Genomic DNA, 20,901 nt, shown 5'->3' with positions numbered 1-20,901 from the left:
ATAAAGAAATATCACAAACACAGAAAACTCAGGAACTTTTGCATATTTGAGGATGGACTGATCTACTGCTCAGTCAAAGTTGACAAAATACAAAATTACAAGTTTAGTGTTAAAGTAAGGGAAGCACTTTTAACTAAAGTGACATTACCGTACCCTTGGAATTAGTTCTCTATGAGGCGGTTTCCTGGACAGAGATTAAGCTTTGTCCTAGAATAAAAAACATACAATGAAGAAACTCCATTAAAATATTTTTTTTAGTCCAGGACTAGGCTTAATCTACGTCTGGGGAAACTGGCCCCAAATGTCCCTTCCCTGACTGCTCCCTCCCCAAGAAGTCATCACACCAAGTAAACATGAACAAGTCTTCCTCTTGCTTGGACAGTTTTGTTTGTGCAGCTCTGTGTACTAAAGCAGACAGCATCAGTACAAACAGAGTACCAAGCATTAATCAATCACTTTAAAACATTTATTTAAATTGTGTTGATGCAGAAAGGACAGTCTTTCACCCGAGAAAAGGAGATAGATAGTGATTTGAAAACACATTAAAGGGCAGATCAATAATGTCCCCTGATAATAATCTATTGAAGCATTGGTCTATAAATTAAGATTAACAAGAGAAACTGTGTAGTCTTCAAGGATTATGAGCTGCAAACTCTGAGCATGTCCCCAAAACATACATGCATACAGAGGGGATGTGTGTTACACAGAAGTGTTATCAAAACAGTCAGTTAGTTGCTAGTGTAAACTAATGAGGTGTATACTGTGCTAATAGAGGAAGGATGCACTGTTTTAATATACAGGCTCAGGAAGTCTTTATTGAGCGCTTCACTCTAGTCATGGACAGCCATGTTGGAAGCTCCACAACAGGAGTCCAATATGGAGACACAGATGTCATTGTTGTTTACAGTGATGTTGAAGGCTTGGGACAGAATTGCTCTCTTCAGACGCATGCCGTAGACTAGAGGCTAATGGTCTCTCAGTTCTTCTGGACCAGATCAGCAATACAGTGACACCAGGGGACAATGGGTCTCATTCTTTTCCAGTGGTCAGTAAGTTGAGGGCCTTCTGCAGATTTTGCACCGCCGTGCCCACGTCTTCATACTGCAGGGCGCTGCCGGCGTACTTGCAGTACTTCTGAGCCCTGGTGTAGTCCTCTGGCGTGAGGCGCACGTCACCTGCCGAGACAAAGAATTAGGTGTTCCTTTGAGACGAGTAATTATTGAAAATGAAAGTTACATTCTATGTGATCACTTAATTAAGAGAGATTGTGTGTCTGAGTAACACACGCCACCCGTTACACTCTCACTGACCCACCGTATTAGGTCATCAACTGTGAGTTAACACCAGCCTGACACAGCTCTCTGATTTATCCTTTAACTCAAAACATATTCCAAATCCAACCTCCCTATTCAATATCACCAGAATTTGAGACACTGGCCATAAGTCCCATGACTATTTTTTAATAGAAGATGCTATTTAGAACTCTTAAAGAATCATGTCGGTCAAGACCAGAGTATGTGAGCGGAGTGTGCCCAATTTGACTGGAGAGCGGAGCATGTTTCCCAAAGGCTGGAGTGCCGGCCTTCTCGCCCGCTCCAATTTAACTCCAGTACTGCTCCAGTAGCGCTCACTTCACCAGCTCAAGGCATTTCTAGCCCAGCATGCATTTGTAAGATACTTGGGTGCTGCTATAGCCCCTTGCTTTAGCTACTGTCAGGAGTTCGCAAAATATTTTCATAAAGAAACTGATAAAATACACAGGTGCAAAAATCAAGGTGACTTACAAAGACGAGGAGGACCAAGAGCATGAGAGGTGATGTAGTGTCCACAACTAAAGAATCATTGTGGAATCTGAAAAGACACGTATCCTGAAAGGATGATGGTGTAGTACGTGCACATAACATAAATTAACGAGGTGGGTAGCTAGCCAAGTGAGTCATTGTAGCAAAGTATTTATAAACCAAAAAATCAGATCTCTTAAAGGTTTTGTTCATTTTCGTTCTATCATTGATTTTGGCCCAATAGGCCTGACATAATACCTCTTTTAAGGAACTTTCTGTTTTGATAGGGTTATTTTGCCTAAAAACCTTTAGGCCTACCTATAGAAAAGTAAAAATACAAATCCGCATCCCTGCCCAGCCTGGCAAGAGTGGCCCGAAGGGTGTTTAGCATCCCCAGTGGCTCTGCAAGCGTGGAGAGGGTATTTTCTGCTGCTGATCTGCTCTCCAGGCACCATCGCATGAGTCTGAAGTCACAGACTTTGGCGAAACTGACGTTTCTAAAAGTGAATCAAAAGGCATTAGATGCTATGAACCTAGTAAGGCTAAGTACACAACCGATCGAAAGTTTTAGAACACCCACTCATTCAAGGGTTTTACTTTATTTTTACTATTTTCTACATTGTAGAATAACAGTGAAGACATCAAAAGTATGACATAACACATAAGGAATCATGTAGTAACCAAAAAAGCATTAAACAAAACAAAATATATTTTATATTTGAGATTTTTCAAATAGCTACCCTTTGACTTGACAGCTTTGCACACACTTGGCATTCTCTTAACCAGCTTCATGAGGTAGTCACCTGGAATGCATTTCAATTAACCAGAGTGCCTTCTTAAAAGTTAATTTGTGGAATTTCTTTCCTTCTTAATGAATTTCAGCCAATCAGCTGTGTTGTGACAAGGGGGGGTGGGGGTGTACAGAAGATATCCCTATTTGGTAAAAGACCAAGTCCATATTATGCCAAGAACAGCTCCTTCTCATGTCCTTTTTAGTGTTTTGATGCTGTTTAATATGACATGTAGCATATCAAATCAATGTTTGTCACGTGCGCTGAATAGAACAGGTGTAGACCTTACAGTGAAATACTTACATACAGGCTCTAACCAATAGTGCAAAAAAGGTATTAGGTGAACAATAGGTAGGTAAAGAAATAACAACAACAGTAAAAGGACAGTGAAAAATAACAGTAGCGAGGCTATATACAGTAACGAGGCTATAAAAGTAGTGAGGCTACATACAGACACCGGTTAGTCGGGCTGATTGAGGTAGTATGTACATGTAGATATGGTTAAAGTGACTATGCATATATGATGAACAGAGAGTAGCAGTAGCGTAAAAGAGGGGTTGGCGGGTGGTGGGACAATGCAGATAGCCCGGTTAACCAATGTGCCGGGAGAACTGGTTGGTCGGGCCAATTGAAGTAACTATGTACATGAATGTATAGTTAAAGTGAGGGAAAAAAACTGTTGAGAAGCCTTTTTGTCCTAGACTTGTCACTCCGGTACCACTTGCCATGCGGTAGTAGAGAGAACAGTCTATGACTGGGGTGGCTGGGGTCTTGGACAATTTTTAAGGCACTCCTTGCCTGGTGTAGAGGTCCTGGATGGCAGGCAGCTTAGCCCCAGTGATATACTGGGCCGTACGCACTACCCTCCGTAGTGCCTTGAGGCCGAGCAAGTGATGCAACCAGTCAGGATGCTGTCAATGTTGCAGCTGTAGAACCTTTTGAGGATCTCAGGACCCATGCCAAATCATTTCAGTTTCCTGAGGGGGAATAGGCTTTGTCGTGCCCTCTTCACGACTGTCTTGGTGTGTTTGGACACTTCTAGATTGTTGGTGATGTGGACACCAAGGAACTTGAAGCGCTCAACCTGCTCCACTACAGCCCCGTCGATGAGAATGGGGGCGTGCTCGGCCCTCCTTTTCCTGTAGTCCACAATTATCTCCTTAGTCTTGGTTACGTTGAGGGATAGGTTGTTATTCTGGCACCACCCGGCCAGGTCTCTGACCTCCTCCCTATAGGCTGTCTCGACATTGTCGATGACCAGGCCTACCACTGTTGTGTCGTCTGCAAACTTAATGATGGAGTTGGAGTCTTGCCTGGCCATGCAGTCGTGGGTGAACAGGGAGTACAGGGGGGGACTGAGCACGCACCCCTGGGGGGCTCCAGTGTTGAGGATCAGCGTGGCAGATGTGTTGCTACCTACCCTCACCACCTGGGGGCGGCCCGTCAGGAAGTGCAGGATCCAGTTGCAGAGGGAGGTGCCAGGATCCTTAGCTTAGTGATGAGCTTTGAGGGTACTATGATGTTGAAGGCTGAGCTGTAGTCAATGAATAGCATTCTCACATAGGTGTTCCTTTTGTCCAGGAGGGAAAGGGCAGTGTGGATCTGTGGATCTGTTTGGGCAGTATGCAAATTGGAGTGGGTCTAGGGTTTCTGGGATAACGGTGTTGATGTGAGCCATTACCAGCCTTTCAAAGCACTTCATGGCTACGGACGTGAGTGCTACGGGTCTGTAGTCATTTAGGCAGGTTGCCTTCGTGTTCTTGGGCACATGGACTATGGTGGTCTGCTTGAAACATGTTGGTATTACAGACTCAATCAGGGACATGTTGAAAATGTCAGTGAAGACACCTGCCAGTTGGTCAGCACATGCCCGGAGCACACGTCCTGGTAATCCGTCTGGCCCCGCAGCCTTCTGAATGTTGACCTGTTTAAAGGTCTTACTCACGTCGGCTACGGAGAGCGTGATCACACAGTTGTCCAGAACAGCTGATGCTCTCATGCATGCCTCAGAGTTGCTTGCCTCGAAGTGAGCATAGAAGTGATTTAGCTCGTCTGGTAGGCTCGTGTCACTGGGCAGCTCGCGGCTGTGCTTCCCTTTGTAGTCTGTAATAGTTTGCAAGCCCTGCCACATAAGACGAGCGTCGGAGCCGGTGTAGTATGATTCAATCTTAGCCCTGTATTGACGCTTTTCCTGTTTGATGGTTCTTCGCAGGGCATAGCAGGATTTCTTACAAGCTTCCGGGTTAGAGTCCCACACCTTGAAAGCGGCTGCTCTACCCTTTAGCTCAGTGCGAATGTTGCCTGTAATCCATGGCTTCTGGTTGGGGTATGTACGTACAGTCACTGAGGACAACGTCCTCATGCACTTATTGATAAAGCCAGTGACTGATGTGGTGTACTCCTCAATGCCATCGGAAGTATCCCGGAACATGTTCCAGTCTGTGATAGCAAAACCGTCCTGTAGTTCAGCGTCTGCTTCATCGGACCACTTTTTTTATATACCGAGTCACTGGTGCTTCCTGCTTTAATTTTTGCTTGTTAGCAGGAATCAGAAGGATAGAGTTGTGGATGGATTTAACAAATGGAGGGCGAGGGAGAGCTTTGTACGCGTCTCTGTGTGTGGAGTACATTTGAAATGATGAGTGCTTCTTACAGTCACCTTTTCATGTTGTTTATTAAAATACTTTTAATTCAAATCACATGGTTTGGTTTCAATACTTCAAAATCAAATGGTTGGTCCAGATAGTCACCAAAACAGATGGATCTTAGTTAAATGGTGATTTCAATGAATGGAGCTGCATTTTTCTTCTTCCTGTTAGCGAGGAGCGTTTTTTAGTGGAGCTGTTGGAAAGAACATGGAGCACAGCTCTGTGAGCGATGAGCTCAACTCCGTTCACATACTCTGGTCTAAACACATACGCTAAGCCTTTTTAATATTCTCCGAATTCCAAAAGGTTTAAAAAACATTTGTGGTAACATGAACATAACAAAAATTGAATGGTGTAATTCAAAATTAATGTTTTTTGTGTACAGTTGAAGTCAGAAGTTTACATACACTTAGGTTGGAGTCATTAAAACTCGTTTCTCAAACACTCCACAAATTTCTTGTTAACAAACTATAGTTTTGGCAAGTCGGTTAGGACATCTACTTTGTGCATGACACAAGTCATTTTTCTAACAATTGTTTACAGACAGATCATTTCACTTATAATTCACTGGATCACAATTCCAGTGGGTCAGAGGTTTACATACCCTAAGTTGACTGTGCCTTTAAACAGCTTGGAAAATTCCAGAAAATGATGTCATGAGACCGCAACAGCAAATGACCTTGTGAAGATGCTGGAGGAAACAGGTACAAAAGTATCTATATCCACAGTAAGACGAGTCCTATACCGACATAACCTGAAAGGCTGCTCAGCAAGGAAGAAGCCACTGCTCCAAAATCGCCATAAAAAAGCCAGACTATGGTTTGCAACTGTACATGGGGATAAAGATCGTACTTTTTGGAGAAATGTCCTCTGGTCTGATGAAACACAAATAGAACTGTTTGGCCATAATGACCATCGTTATATTTGGAGGAAAAAGGGGGAGGCTTGCAAGCCGAAGAACATCATCCCAATCGTGAAGCACTGGGGTGGCAGCATCATGTTGTGGGGGTGCTTTGCTGCAGGAGGGACTGGTGCACTTCACAAAATAGAGGACATCATGAGGAGGGAAAATGATGTGGATATATTGAAGCAACGTCTCAAGACATCAGTCAGGAAGTTAAAGCTTGGTCGCAAATGGGTCTTCCAAATGGACAATGACCCTAAGCATACTTCCAAAGTTGTGGCAAAATGGCTTATGGACAACAAAGTCAAAGTATTGGAGTGGCCATCACAAAGCCCTGACCTCAATCCTATAGACAATTTGTGGGCAGAACTGAAAAAGCATGTGCGAGCAAGGAGGCCTACAAACCTGACTCAGTTACACCAGCTCTGTCAGGAGGAATGGGCCAAAATTCACCCAACTTATTGTGGGAAACTTGTGGAAGGCTACCTGAAACATTTGACCCAAGTTAAACAATTTAAAGGCAATGCTACCAAATACTAATTAAGTGTATGTAAACTTCTGACCCACTGGCAATGTGATGAAAGAAATAAAAGCTGAAAGAAATAATTTCTCTACTATTATTCTGACATTTCACATTCTTAAAATAAAGTGGTGATCCTAACTGACCTAAGACAGGGAATTTTTACTAGGATTAAATGTCAGGAATTGTGAAAAACTGAGTTTAAATGTATTTGGCCAAGGTGCATCTAAACTTCCGACTTCAACTGAAAATTCAAATTAATGTTAATGCCCATTTATTAGTGTAGACATTGAACAAAAACATGAGGTTTTGCAGCTGTTTAAAAATAGAGGGTAACAAAATCTGTATGAAAATAATTTAACATGCTTACCTTTTCACTCCTCAACCACAGTGATTGATACACTGAAATATGGTCATGGACAAAATTTCCAGAATCTAGCATTGTCTACCAGTGACTGCCCAATTTTTTAAAAAGGAGACATTACAGGCAGAACATACTCATGCATTAGCAGCATGGCAAGCAATGTATTTGTGGCTTGCCACAAGAAGCTCCTATTTACCACCAGCCATTTAAATTATAGGGTAAGGCTGAGGTTGGTAGATTCTGAACACTTGCGTTAAGTCATGGCAGATGCTGGTGGGCATTTTGTTCATTTTATAACCCTTGACCTTCAGAATATACCACCACGAAAACGCAGTTCCATCTGATTAAAGATGTATACAGCTCTGAGGGGTGGTTACTGTACTTAATATTTGGGGGCAGAATAAATGGTCTGGTCAAAGACTGCGCTCTCAACGTCGCCTAACGCTGTCTCAAATAGAGAACGAGAATGTCATTATACAATACTTAGTCTTATTTGAGAAGAATCCAGGTTCAGATAATGCGTGCTGACGCCGCAAGGTCTGGGAACCTCAAAGCGCATGCATCTCAAATTGTATTTTTGCGTCTGAAATGGTATGTGCGGGCACAACCTGTAGACATTTGTTGGTCTCGTGTCAGTGTGCTACGTACATACCAGGCAGCGCACTAGCTCTGGTCCAGGGCGTTACGCTAACCACTGTTGCTTGTGCAGCTATGTATTACGTGCTAGCTACCTAGCAAGCTTGGACACTGTAGCTAGCTAGCAGACAGCTAGTACACACTAGCTTCTAAATCTAAATGTAATTTCACCACCCGTGCTGTTGGTGGAGATAACGCATCATCCTATCTGGCACCATTCGAGAATTTGGTCTCATCTCGTATGTATTACAGAGTCTGTGGCGTGAGAAGGTATCTGCTGGAGCCAGACCCTATACTCTTATTTTGCTTGGCTTTGAAAGGTTAGAGTCCTAGCTTAGAGCTTGAATCTACAGAAACTGTAACTCAACCACTTAAATAGGATTAGATCCGGCCAGATTATGGGTGATCTGCTTTTTGTAAATTATATTATACTGGACACTTTTATTCTATACACTTCAAGCAGAGAAAATGTTTCATTTGCCGCAGTGTTTTTGGTAATGTTCCCCCCTTACATACGTCCTACAACACTATTAAACTGGACTCTGCTGAGTAAGCCATGTAATTATCACCTCTCATGCCAACCCAATGCTGTGTATTCTGCTCTCTATTCATTACGATTTATTAAAGCCGCATTGCTATGACACTGCAATTGTTCATGTAGTCATTTTCTTTTCATCAGCCACAGACTGATTATTTGGGTTTGTCTGTGGTCATATTTTTCCCACCAGTGCTGGAAACCGAGAGCCCACAGTCTGTTTTCCATAAACCGTTATGAGGAGACCTGCCAGTCTCCCTCTCCATCTCCTCACCCCCCCTTCATCTCCTCACAACCAAGAGGGGAACCATCTCATCCCGGCCACTTCAGATGAGCTGCAGGGGCTTCATGTTGTAAAAACTCAGCAGTCAGGGTTTTTCACAGAGGCCTGTGGGACAGCAGGTGTGGCATGGTGGTTTTGGGGTGTGGGTGTGGTGAGGCCCAGGGTGCTTAGGGGAAGGGAAGGGGGTACTATGCCGTCCCTGTCCTTACCTTCCTGAGTGGCACTCAGCAGTGAGGGGTCGACCGCCGGAATGCTTCGGGGAACAGGCACTGGTTTAATGGGCTCTCCTGTAAACAACACAGGGGAACAGGGCAATATTTAATGTGTTTGTTTTGCAGGTCCTGGAGTCTGCAGTGTGCCGCCCCTGATTCAATTAGCACCAGAGAACCTCAGGGGTCACTGGGTGGAGATGGGTCACTGAGGCTCTGATAGAATGCTTTCCCCTGGGCATCTAGGGAAAAGCACCCTATCTGAGCCTCAGAGTGGACCCTGCCCTCACCCCTGGCTTTGCTTTGATCTTTAAAAGGTGGAGAGAGAGAGGGCAGACAGACAGACCTCTGGTACCACAGCCTGCCAAGCCTGAGTCAATAAGGAATACATATTGACTGTCCATATTACATCAACAACTACTTTAATGAGCCTGTGACATATTAATAATAACCACTAGAGAATGAATAAACAAACATCTAGTTGGTCATTATCTGGTGGGGCTGTTACAAATGACAGTGTTGGCTGCTTTGTGTGAGGTAACTGTTTTCTGGGTGATATGTGACAACACCCAAGTCAGCCACAAAGAAAGCAGTCATTAGGGTTCATATACACAATACTGTCCCTCCGCTCACAAAGAGCTGCAAAGGAAAAATTATTAGGCCCTTTTTCTATGCTTGTCGACTATGCCAAAATATACAAAAACAGGTATAATGGCAAAGTTTATCCCACGGGCTTGAGCTAAGCTGTACTCAAGTTATGCCAGTGGATACAATTTGTCTTAACTTCAACTTAAGAACACCAGTCTATTATACATCAGGTTTGTGAAAACTTTCCCAATGGTCAGGTGAAGAATTAGTCAAATTAGCTGTTGGTTGCTGAATAGGATTGTAATGACATAGCAAGACTGCAGAGAGGAATTGATCAAGAGTCCATAGGGGCCCTATAGATTCTGATGGCATTGTATCATTTCCTGAGGCTCTGCTGAGTGACAGGGTGGTGTGTAGAGGTCCCATTCTCTACCTGCAGGTGTGTTAGCTGGACAGTGGGCTCCAGGAGGGATGTGGATGTTGTTGTAGTTGGTGGGGGGGTAGGGGGGACCCCCCATGGACCCCGGACCCTGAGGGTAGGGGGGACCCCCCATGGACCCTGGCCCCAGGTCTGGATCCCCAAAGCCGGGCTGGGAATGGGGTGGAGACTGTGGCTGAGCAGGCTGGGAGGACTGGTACGACGGTCCCCCTCCACCCTCAGCACCATACTCCTCATCTTGGAAGACAGGAAGACAAAAATAAGACGGAGGATTTTAAGAAGTGTAGTTTGTAGTACCTCAGACTTATGTCAGGGAACTCATATTGTAGATTTACGCTAACATTTTTTCAACATGACAATACACCGACCCCATACCACGTCAGACATCTGATGAGGCAGAACTTATGCAAGACTGAGTGTTAGCTACATGAGGTATAGATCTATAAATCTTTGCAATAAAATCTATTTTCTGCAGATGAACATGCTGGTAGACTACCCACTGAGTTACATCATTACCTTGCTGTGGCAACAATATCAGAGGCTGACTCAATATGGCTAGGAACTATAACAATTTAAGTTAGGTCATCAGAGTCCCTGCCCATCTTCTGAAAACATCTGAAGCCCAACCTCTTCAAAGAGTTTTTTAAATAATCCAAGAGCAAAAAAATATAAAAAAATGCAAGAATTGTGAACTAAACACTTGCACTTTACTTTTTTCCCCCCCTTACTAGCTCCAACTTCGCTGATCACAACTTTATTAAGGAAACATTTACTTACTATGGACTGTGATATGTGGATGTTCCACCTATATTAAGATGAATGCACTAAGTGTAAATCGCTCTGGATAAGAGTATCTGGTAAATGACACAAATGCAAATGTCTAAGTACGTGTTACAATTCTGTAAAGCTCAAAACACTTTTAAATCAAAGCCCAACAGACTGCTACACTTTATCTTAGTAATTCCCTTCCAAACATCACCCACATTATCTTTCAATCATGTGGAATTTACTTCTAATGCATCAACTCGCAATATGCCTTAATCTAAAATCGGTTTAGTTTAGTTCATTGAGGAGTCAGACCGTGGGTATGCTTTAAGTTTAAACTATGTGCAGCACCAGGTCCCAGACCAGCCATCCTCTCCTCATGCAACATGAGGAATGAGTCACCAAGGAGCCACTCTTTTCCTTCATGCAACCACTGATGCAAAGGAATGTTACAGGAAACCCTACAGCTATGGAAGTGGATCTGAGCTTCCAACACACTGTGACAGCTTCTTGGCACGGATTGGCGGAGATGAATTAAATGGCCACTTTGGGGCAATGTGCCGAGTGCCGACATACTGCTCAAACGGAACGATGTACATTCAGTACATATGAACAGTAAGTTGTGGAAAAACATATCAAGCATTAGCCTAAGTTTTGTTATGCAAAGATGAAGCCTATGTACTTGATTAGTGATGTATAGCAGACTAAACATATTTTACTTTAAAAGTTTATTCAGACAAAAACAAAATTTGAATAAATGTTGTGTGTACTGAACTTAAATCAGCTTGAATTGGAAAAAGTGATCTACTCTGTCTTTGAGCTACGATATGCACCATGTTTATATAGCACAGTGAGCCAATTCCCAGAAGAAAAAGCTTAAATCAAGTACTGAAGAAAAATAAAAAAGAAGGAAATTCCATTTAAAATGGGTAAGGCACCTATTCTTTAAACTCATTAAAAGTAATATGTTCAAAACATATTTTGGAGTGACCACATTTAATTTAAAGAAAATATTATATTACATCCATACACTATATATACACAAAAGTATGTGGACACCCCTTCAAATTTGTGGAGTCGGCTATTACAGCCACACCCATTGCTGAAAGGTGTATAAAATCGAGCACACAGCATTGGCAGCAGAATGGCCTTACTGAAGAGCTCAGTGACTTTCAACGTGGCACCGTCATAGGATGCCACCTTTCCAACAAGTCAGTGTCATATTTCTGCCCTGCTAGAACTGCCCCGTTCAACTGTAAGTGTTGTTATTGTGAAGTGGAAACATATAGGAGCAAGAACGGCTCATATGCAAAGTGGTAGACCACCCAAGCTCACAGAACTACCGTGTTCCAAACTGCCTCTGGAAGCAACGTCAGTACAATAACTGTTCGTTTGGAGTTTTATGAAATCGGTAACCATGGCCGAGCAGCCACACACAAGCCTAAGATAACCATGCGCAATGCCAAGGGTCGGCTGGAGTGGTGCAAAGCTCTCCGCCATTGGACGCAGTGGAGCAGTGGAAACACTTTCTCTGGAGGGATGAATCACGCTTCACCATCTGGCAGTCCAACAGACGAATCTGGGTTTGGCAGATGCCAGGAGAACGCTACCTGCCCCAATGCATAGTCCCAACTGTAAAGTTTGGTGGAGGAGGAATAATGGTACTGGGCTGTTTTTATGGTTTGGGCTAGACCCCTTAGTTCTTGTAATCTTAACGCTACAGCTATCAACAACATTGTAGACGATTCTGTGCTTTGTGGCAACAGTTTGGGGAAGTCCCTTTTCTGTTTCAGCATGACAATGCCCCCATGCACAAAGCAAGGTCCATACAGAAATGGTTTGTCGAGATCAGTGTAGAAGAACTTGACTGGCCTGCAGAGAGCCCTGACCTCTACCCCATCAAAACACCTTTGGGATGAATTAGAACACCGACTGCGAGCCAGGCCTAATCGCCCTACATCCGTGCCCGATCTCACTAATGCTCATGGCTGAATGGAAGCAAGTCCCTGCAGAAATGCTCCAAAATCTAGTGGAATGCCTTCCCCGAAGAGTGGAGGGCATTATTATAGCAGCAAAGGGGGGTCCAACTCCATATTAATGCCCATGATTTTGGAATGAGATGTTCGACTAGCAGGTGTCCACATACTTATGGTCATGTAGTGTATTTTCAGAGATTAAAAATCAAACATTCTATGTGCTATATTTGACACCACTTTGGACATACTGTAGGAAGTGTGAGATGAATGAAAAACAGACTATAACACATTTTCATATACAGTTGCGGCAAAACATATCGGCAAGATGGCACTTTTCTTAAATACTACTGTTTCTTCTAAAATAAGTTGAAATTGAAAAACCTTTGTTCCCCACACCATGTTATTGGATTTTCAACACTGCAGAACCAATTTTATTTTAAAAAAGGTAGAAAAATTGACATGGAAAAAATGATTGGCACCCTGGAGCTAGTACTTGGTTGCACAGCTTTCGGCCAAGATAACTGCCAACAAATGTTTATTGTAGCCATCAATGAGCTTGCTGCACCCTCCTACTGGCAATTTGTCCCACTTTTTAGCAACAGACTGCTCTAATTCGTCAATGTTTGAGAGGTGCCCTCCACCAACTGCTATTTTCAGCTCTCGAGATAGGTTTTGGATGTGATGTGATGTGATTTGGGTCAGTACTCCTCGCTGGACACTCAAGAAGAGTCTTCTTGAACCATTCCAGGGTTCTTTTTATGTGTGTTTGGGGTTGTTGTCCTTCTGGAAGATCCACTACCTTCTACACAGACAGTTTTTGGACACTGGATAGAACATTGCACTCCGAAAGACCTTGATAATCTGCTGATTTCGTGATGTCCTGCACATAGACAGGGGTGGTCTTAGTGATTTGGATGCCCCATGCAGGGGATTTACAACAGGTGTAGAGCCTAACTGGCATACAGTTGAAGTCGGAAGTTTACATACACCTTAGCCAAATACATTTAAACTTAGTTTTTCACAATTCCTGACATTTAATCCTAGTAAAAATTACAGTTAAGATCACCACTTTATTTCAAGAATGTGAAATGTCAGAATAATCGTAGAGAGAATGATTTATTTCAGCTTTTATTTATTTCATCACATTCCCAGTGGGTCAGAAATGTACATACACTCAATTAGTATTTGGTAGCATTGCCTTTAAATTGTTTAACTTGGGTCAAACGTTTCAGGTAGCCTTCCAACAAGCTTCCCACAATAAGTTAGGTGAATTCTGGCCCATTCCTCCTGACAGGACTGGTGTAACTAAGTCAGGTTTGTAGGCCTCCTTGCTCGCACACGCCTTTTCAGTTCTGCCCAGAAATTATCTATAGGATTGAGGTCAGGGCTTTGTGATGGCCACTCCAATACCTTGACTTTGTTGTCCTTAAGCCATTTTACCACAACGTTTGAAGTGTGCTTCGGGTCACTGTCCATTTGGAAGACCCATTTGCGACCAAGCTTTAACTTCCTGACTGATGTCTTGAGATGTTGCTTCAATATATCCACCATTTTTTTCTTCATGATGCCATATATTTTGTGAAGTGCACCAGTCCCTCCTGCAGCAAAGCACACCCACAACATGATGCTGCCCCCCCGGTGCTTCACGGTTGGGATGGTGTTCTTCGGCTTGCAAGCCTCCCCCTTTTTCCTCCAAACATAATGATGGTCATTATGGCCAAACAGTTCTATTTTTGTTTCATCAGACCAGAGGACATTTCTCCAAAAAGTACGATCTTTGTCCCCATGTGCAGTTGCAAACTGTAGTCTGGCTTTTTTTAATGGTGATTTTGGAGGGGTGGCTTCTTCCTTGCTGAGCGGCCTTTCAGTTTATGTCGATATAGGACTCATTTTACTGTGGATACATTTGTACCGGTTTCCTCCAGCATCTTCACAAGGTCCTTTGCTGTTGTTTTGGGATTGATTTGCACATTTCACACCAAAGTACGTTCATCTCTAGGAGACAGAACGCGTCTCCTTCCTGAGCGGTATGACGGCTGTTTGGTCCCATGGTGTTTATACTGGCGTACTATTGTTTGTAGAGATGAACGTGGTACCTTCGGGCGTTTGGAAATTTCTCCCAAGGATGAACTAGACTTGTGGAGGTCTACAATTTTTTTTTCTGAGGTCTTGGCTGATTTCTTTGGATTTCCCATGATGTCAAGCAAAGAGGCACCGAGTTTGACAGTAGGCCTTGAAATACATCCACAGGTACACCTCCAATTGACTCAAATGATGTCAATTAGCCTATCAGAAGCTTCTAAAGCCATGACATAATTTTCTGGAATTTTTCAAGATGTTTAAAGGCACAGTCAACTTAGTGTATGTAAACTTCTGACCCACTGGAAATGTGATACAGTGAATTATAAGTGAAATAATCTGTCTGTAAACAATTGTTGGAAAAATTACTTGTGTCATGCACAAAGTAGATGTCCTAACCGACTTGCCAAAACTATAGTTTGTTAACAAGAAATTTGTGGAGTGGTTGAAAAACAAGTTTTAATGAGTCCAACATAAGTGTATGTAAACTTCCGACTTCAACTGTACATACGCAGTGCGCAAGTTTCAAGTTTGGGGAAGATCATTTTCACCATAAAAATGCACCTTTATAATAAAAGCATTACATTCATAATCGCATGTGGTCACTTTTGAGAATGGTGTTTTCAGCAAATGGAACATTCGCGCTAATAGCCTACTGCCGTGTGCGCATTGCTGCACTTACAATGTGAAGAAATAGCCTAATAGATTATCATCATTTTCAGCCAAACATTATCATCTGTTCTGTCAGGCTCATTGCTCAAAACAGGGTTTTTTATGCTAGTGGTTGTATTCATGTGGGATCTATCGCGTCCCACAACTGTCCAAGACTATGATTGGAATATTTATTTCTCACACAGAATAGGTCAACTTTTGTACTATGGGGGATTGACATAGGCTAGTGCTTTTGCTGTTGGTTAGGCCAACTCATCTTGAAGGCCGACGAAAAGTAAATGTGGACAGTTATTCCAATATCTTCAATATGCGCCTCGGAAAAGGATGCGCGCAGTTGTGTCCCAGATGTGTCGGTCTTCACTTGTTGCCTGTGAGAAAGACCCAATCACGTGATGGAGAGCTATGTGAGTGAGGTGCTTTGGCACGCAGCTGGGAGAAGAGAATTATAATTATTATATTCAGCCCAAGGGCACAACAGCCACTCGCTGCAAAGAGAATGGATTTTTTTAGGGTGCATTACGGCCACACAAAGGGGATGCAGCCCGTAAATTTAAGGCATTATCAAGTGCTTGTCAATTTGTGAATGAGAGACTGATGAAGTGTGTTCAGCTTGCACAAAAAACAAAGCTGAGTGCATGCCTTTCACGCAACCTTTTAAAAATTGTCATTAGAGTCGCATTCTTCATACTATAAAATAATGCCATGAAATTCTAAGCAAATATTGCTGGCTAAATGAACTAGTGTAGCTCACAGCCATACTGCATAGCCAGATCAGGGCCTAACATAAGGACAACTCCGAGTACAATATTCTGTTCTTCTGAAATCAAAATAAATCTAATTCTATTTGTCACATGCGCCGAAATACTTACTTAAAAGCCCTTAACCAACAACGCAGTTAAGAAAATATTTAATAAATAAAAAAATAAAACTATAAAATAACGAGGCTGTGTGCGGGTCAATGTGTGGGGCTACAGGTTAGTCGAGGTAATTTGTAAATGTAAGTAGTGACTATGACTATGCATAGATAATAAACAGCGAGTAGCACCAGTGTAAAAACAAAGGTGGAAATAGTCCGGGAGGCCATCTGATTAATTGTCCAGCAGTCTTATGGCTTGGAGGTAGAAGCTGTTAAGAAGCCTTTTGGACCTAGACTTGGCGCTCCGGTACCGCTTGCTGTGCGGTAGCAGAGCAAGCGGTAGCAGAGTCTACGACATGGGTGTTTGACAATTTTTTGGGCCTTCCTTTGACACTGCCTAGTACATTTCTATTTTATTTAACCTTTATTTAACTAGACAAGTCAGTTAAGAACAAATTCTTATTTACAATGACGGCCTAGGAACAGTGGGTTAACTGCCTTGTTCAGGGGCAGAACAACAGATTTTTACCTTGACAGCTCGGGGATTCGATCTAGCAACCTTTCGGTTACTGGCCCAACGCTCTAACCACTAGGCTACCTGCCAACCCAAGTATATAGGTCCTGGATGGCAGGAAGCTTGGCCCCAGTGATGTACTGGGCCGTACGCAGTACCCTCTGTAGCATCTTACGGTCAATAGACTACATTTTCTTCATATGATATTTCTTAAGAGACCCGTCTAAAATAAATAAATAAATAAATAAATGGATTTATTGTGATGTGTAGGCTATATTAAAATTGACTTATACTTTTTAAAATGTAAAAGTTCCAAAAGGTCTGCATCAGTGGCTTGTAGGCTGTGTGTGGAAGACAGGAGATGCTAAATGTGTTTATGTTAATTAACAGTCAATTACCGTGAGACAGGCAGTTATTTGCTTGACAATCACCAGCTGACAGAACTTCATGACCACCATAGCCCTAGCGGAGTCCAAACGTTTTTTTTCCACCAATTTCTACTTATTTTAAATAGGGAATTATTGAAGAAAAGTGCAAGGGTGCCAATTTATTTGTCCGCCCACAACTGTATGCATCTGTGTCAGTCTTAAAACCAGTTTCTCTGCCAATATGTGTTTTTCTAGCCTATTGTCCCATTTTCCCCCAGACTAAGTTAAATAATATGGGTGGGTTAACTCAAATGTACTGACATAAGTCAAGATGGTTTGTCTGCATTTGAAATGATACGAAAGGCAAGTCTATAGGGAGAACCAGAGTATTGAGGGATAATATGAAGGAGTGCGCAAGGGCCCAGATGATGAGGGGAGGGCTGGTCCCAGAACAGCTCTCTGAGATAGCTCTCCCTATGGAGCTGTGAAACAGGAAGTGGATCGTTTCCCTGCAGACACTCCCCCCTGACTCCCCCTGCTCTGCTCCAGTCTGTCACAGGCCAGCCAGCCAGCCCTGCACAGCCGGTCCCTGCCTGGCCTGCACAGCCTCACACACTAAGCAGCTTTGTATCCTGCTTACTTACAGAGCAGGAACTTGATTGCCCTGAGATAAAACTATAAAATGTCTCCCACCCCCCCTCTCTCTCTTTGGATCAGAAGAAACTCCCACGATTAGAGCCACGTGAGAGACAGACAGTAAAGGCAGAGAGACCGGACCAGTGCTTGAGCGTTTTCGCCCATGGGCCACTTAATCTCGATTTGTGCCAATAACAGATGGGAGTGATGGGCATTTTAAATGGGTGTGGATAGGCTCGGAATGTCGTTTCACATTTGAGTCGCCTGCTGCCTTGTGCATAGGACAGACAGTCCCAAAGTTTGAAAAGACATGCACTGCTGACACTATCTAAATTCAGTTCTGAAATCACAGACCATTGATCCACTGCACTGAAACTCTCCTAATATCCAAAGGACACTCATAAATTATACATTTAGGAACCCAATTATAAAGATTCAAACAAAGTAGTCTCGAAACATATGTGCTGATTCTTATCAGAGCTGAGCTGATGACAGTCCTCTGCTTGGCCAAAAGTCACTCTCAAAAATGGCATTGGGGACTCCAGAGGTACTGAGTGTTCTGAAAGAGCCATCCAATGATGGACTAGAAAAGAAACTTCAATACATTATTGATACCTTTGCCAATGACAGCGTGAGAATGTTGAATGTTGAGAATTTGCAGCTTTTGAAGTTAAATTGGAGAGAAACTCTCCCGAAATGTCACCCCTTTCCATACTTTCCCCTTGTCACCTTTGTTATTTGAGATGGGACCTTATTTCTTATGAAATGTTAATGAATCCGTCTGTACTAGTTTCCATCGTTTGGTGGCATGGCTACAAAACAAACGTGCCTTCTCTGACTAGACTGGTGGGCAACATGGCATGAAGCTTGCACTTGTTTGTTCTACCCAGATGGAAGCATGGCGCACTCGCTCTTCCATCGGAACATGTCAGTACCAGGGTTCAGCACCATGGTTGTAGCTCTGGGAAAATATGCTAATCAACAAAGTTGCTTCCTTTTGGCTTTCCATCATTTCAACAAGAGTGTTTTCCTCCATCCCTTTCCCATTGCTAATCATCTCCTCCTCGGAAGTGTAAAGTTAAGGAAATATGTATCTGAGACAATGCAGTTACTGTGGCCTCTAAACAAAGCAAGATTTATTCCCACATGTTTCATTAGGATACCTAGTCAGTTGTACAAGTGAAGGCCTTCAACTGAAATGTGTCTTCTGCATTTAACCACTTTAAAACAGGTCAAATAAAAGGTATTAACATAAGAAAATAATATTACTGGTTGTAAGAGTACAAGCAATAAAATTCAGAAAAAAAATGCTTCTCAAAACAACCTAATTGAATACAAAAACTCAGAAAATCTATCCCATATCGTAAAACCAATCAACCAACTCAAGACTCAAAAGGAAAGTCGAAAATACAAAATGACCACCTAAATTACAGTCACTGTTTATCTTTGAAACACATACTATTTTCTTTTCCATTTTCACCCCGCAGCATGTCTGCTTGTTTTCATATTTTCATTTGGTGAGGTGTTTCCTGAGGTGTTCGGCTGACATGTGGAAGATGCAGTGATAAGATTCTGAAGCGTGTGGACTGAGTTAGACGCAATACGAGAGAGAGGAGAGAGTAAAATATCAGCTTTCTCTTGGCAATGTTACACCTTAGTGGGAATAACCCTGCATGATGTCACCACTTACAGAGGGAGGCCCAGATTCACAACAGGCGGGAGGGGAGGGCCGTTGGTCTTCCCTAACAAAAGGGATGAACTACAACAGAAAGTAGGCTATGACTGACAACATGGCTAATAGGCTACACTGACAGTCATACTCTAATAGGGGACAGGGTAGCGACACGTTGACTTAAGAGGCCCCGTCCTCAGTTTCTGCCTGCGTGCGGGTCAGCTCGCAGTGGAGTGGAGGGCTACAGAGATGACTTAAATCTCTGACGTGCTGCTCAGGTCAAACACACTGTAGCACATCCGGGCAGATGTTCAGAGAGGAGCACAGTGATCTAACAGCTCTGCAGCGCCATGGTCGGCATCTAATGGGTGGTTAGGAAGGTACCCCTGTCCCCCTACTCAACCTGGCCAAACGCTCTGTTCTTGGTCCGAGATGTAGTTGCTCTGAAAGTATCAGTCTCTGAAGGGTGTTAAAAACGTACACCGACAGACAGGCATGGGCTCTTGCACACAAACCAACATGAAACTGAAGTATGTAACACAGTCATACACACACATTGTAAGACTGTTCTTAACCAGTGGGTTTCAGCTGTAACCTTCAATACAATGTTTTGTAGCATTATATAATTGTTACACCGCAGAGGTAAAACCACCCTGCCTGATCCTCTCAGGATAAGGTGTCAGAAAGCATCATAAAATAAATATCAGCTCTCTCACACAGACGCAACACCGCAAGGGCCACTGCAAGCCTCGGGTGCTACACTTGATACAGTGCCTTGCAAAAGTATTCATCCCCATGGGCATTTTTCCTATTTTGTTGCATTATAACCTGTAATTTAAATGGATTTTTATTTGGATTTTCATTTTTGTATTCAACCCCTTTGCTATGAAGCCCCTAAATAAGATCTGGTGCAACCAATTACCTTCATAAGTCACATAATTAGTTAAATAAAGTCCACCTGTGTGCAATCTAAGTATCACATGATCTCAGTAATACACACACACACACACACACACACACACACACACACACACACACACACACACACACACACACACACACACACCTGTTCTGAAAGGCCCCAGAGTCTGTAACACCACTAAGCAAGGGGCACCACCAAGCAAGCGGCACCATGAAGACCAAGGAGCTCTCCAAGCATGTCAAGGACAAAGTTGTGGAGAAGTACAGATCAGGGTTAGGTTATAAAAAAATATCTGAAACTTTGAACATCCCACAGAGCACCATTAAATCCATTATTAAAAATGGAAAGAATAGGGCATCACAACAAACCTGCCAAGAGAGAGCCGCCTACCAAAACTCACAGACCAGGCAAGGAGGGCATTAATCAGAGAGGCAACAAAGAGACCAAAGATAACCCTGAAGGAGCTGCAAAGCTCCACGGCGGAGATTGGAGTATCTGTCTATAGGACCACTTTAAGACGTACACTCCACAGAGCTGGGCTTTACGGGAGAGTGCCCAGAAAAAAGACATTGCTTAAAGAAAAAAAAAAGCAAACACTTTTGGTGTTCCCCAAAAGGCATGTGGGAGACTCCCCAAACATATGGAAGAAGGTACTCTGGTCAGATCAAGCTTTTTGGCCATCAAGGAAAACGCAATGTCTGGCGCAAACCCAACACCTCTCATCACTCCGAGAACACATCCCC

The 20,901-nt window shown here is 43.0% G+C and overlaps 1 protein-coding gene across 1 annotated transcript in view; it reads right to left on the bottom strand.

The window, feature by feature from the left end:
* Positions 1-452: 452 nt before the first annotated feature.
* LOC106571414 (vacuolar protein sorting-associated protein VTA1 homolog) overlaps positions 453-20,901 on the bottom strand; it is a 49,161-nt gene continuing 28,712 nt past the window's right edge. The window contains exons 6-8 of the mRNA XM_014144477.3: positions 9,693-9,935; positions 8,672-8,749; positions 453-1,175 (exon numbers count right to left, since the gene is read on the bottom strand). Of these exons, the coding sequence (XP_013999952.1) occupies positions 1,030-1,175; positions 8,672-8,749; positions 9,693-9,935 (467 nt within the window). The 3' untranslated portion in view covers positions 453-1,029. The remainder of the gene's footprint in view (positions 1,176-8,671; positions 8,750-9,692; positions 9,936-20,901) is intronic.

The sequence above is a fragment of the Salmo salar genome, chromosome 15 (assembly GCF_965601325.2).
Source record: "Salmo salar chromosome 15, fSalSal1, whole genome shotgun sequence".
Taxonomy (NCBI): Eukaryota; Metazoa; Chordata; class Actinopteri; order Salmoniformes; family Salmonidae; genus Salmo; species Salmo salar.
The sequence above is the reverse complement of the archived record's forward strand: the minus strand, read 5'-3'. Positions and strand labels throughout refer to the sequence as shown.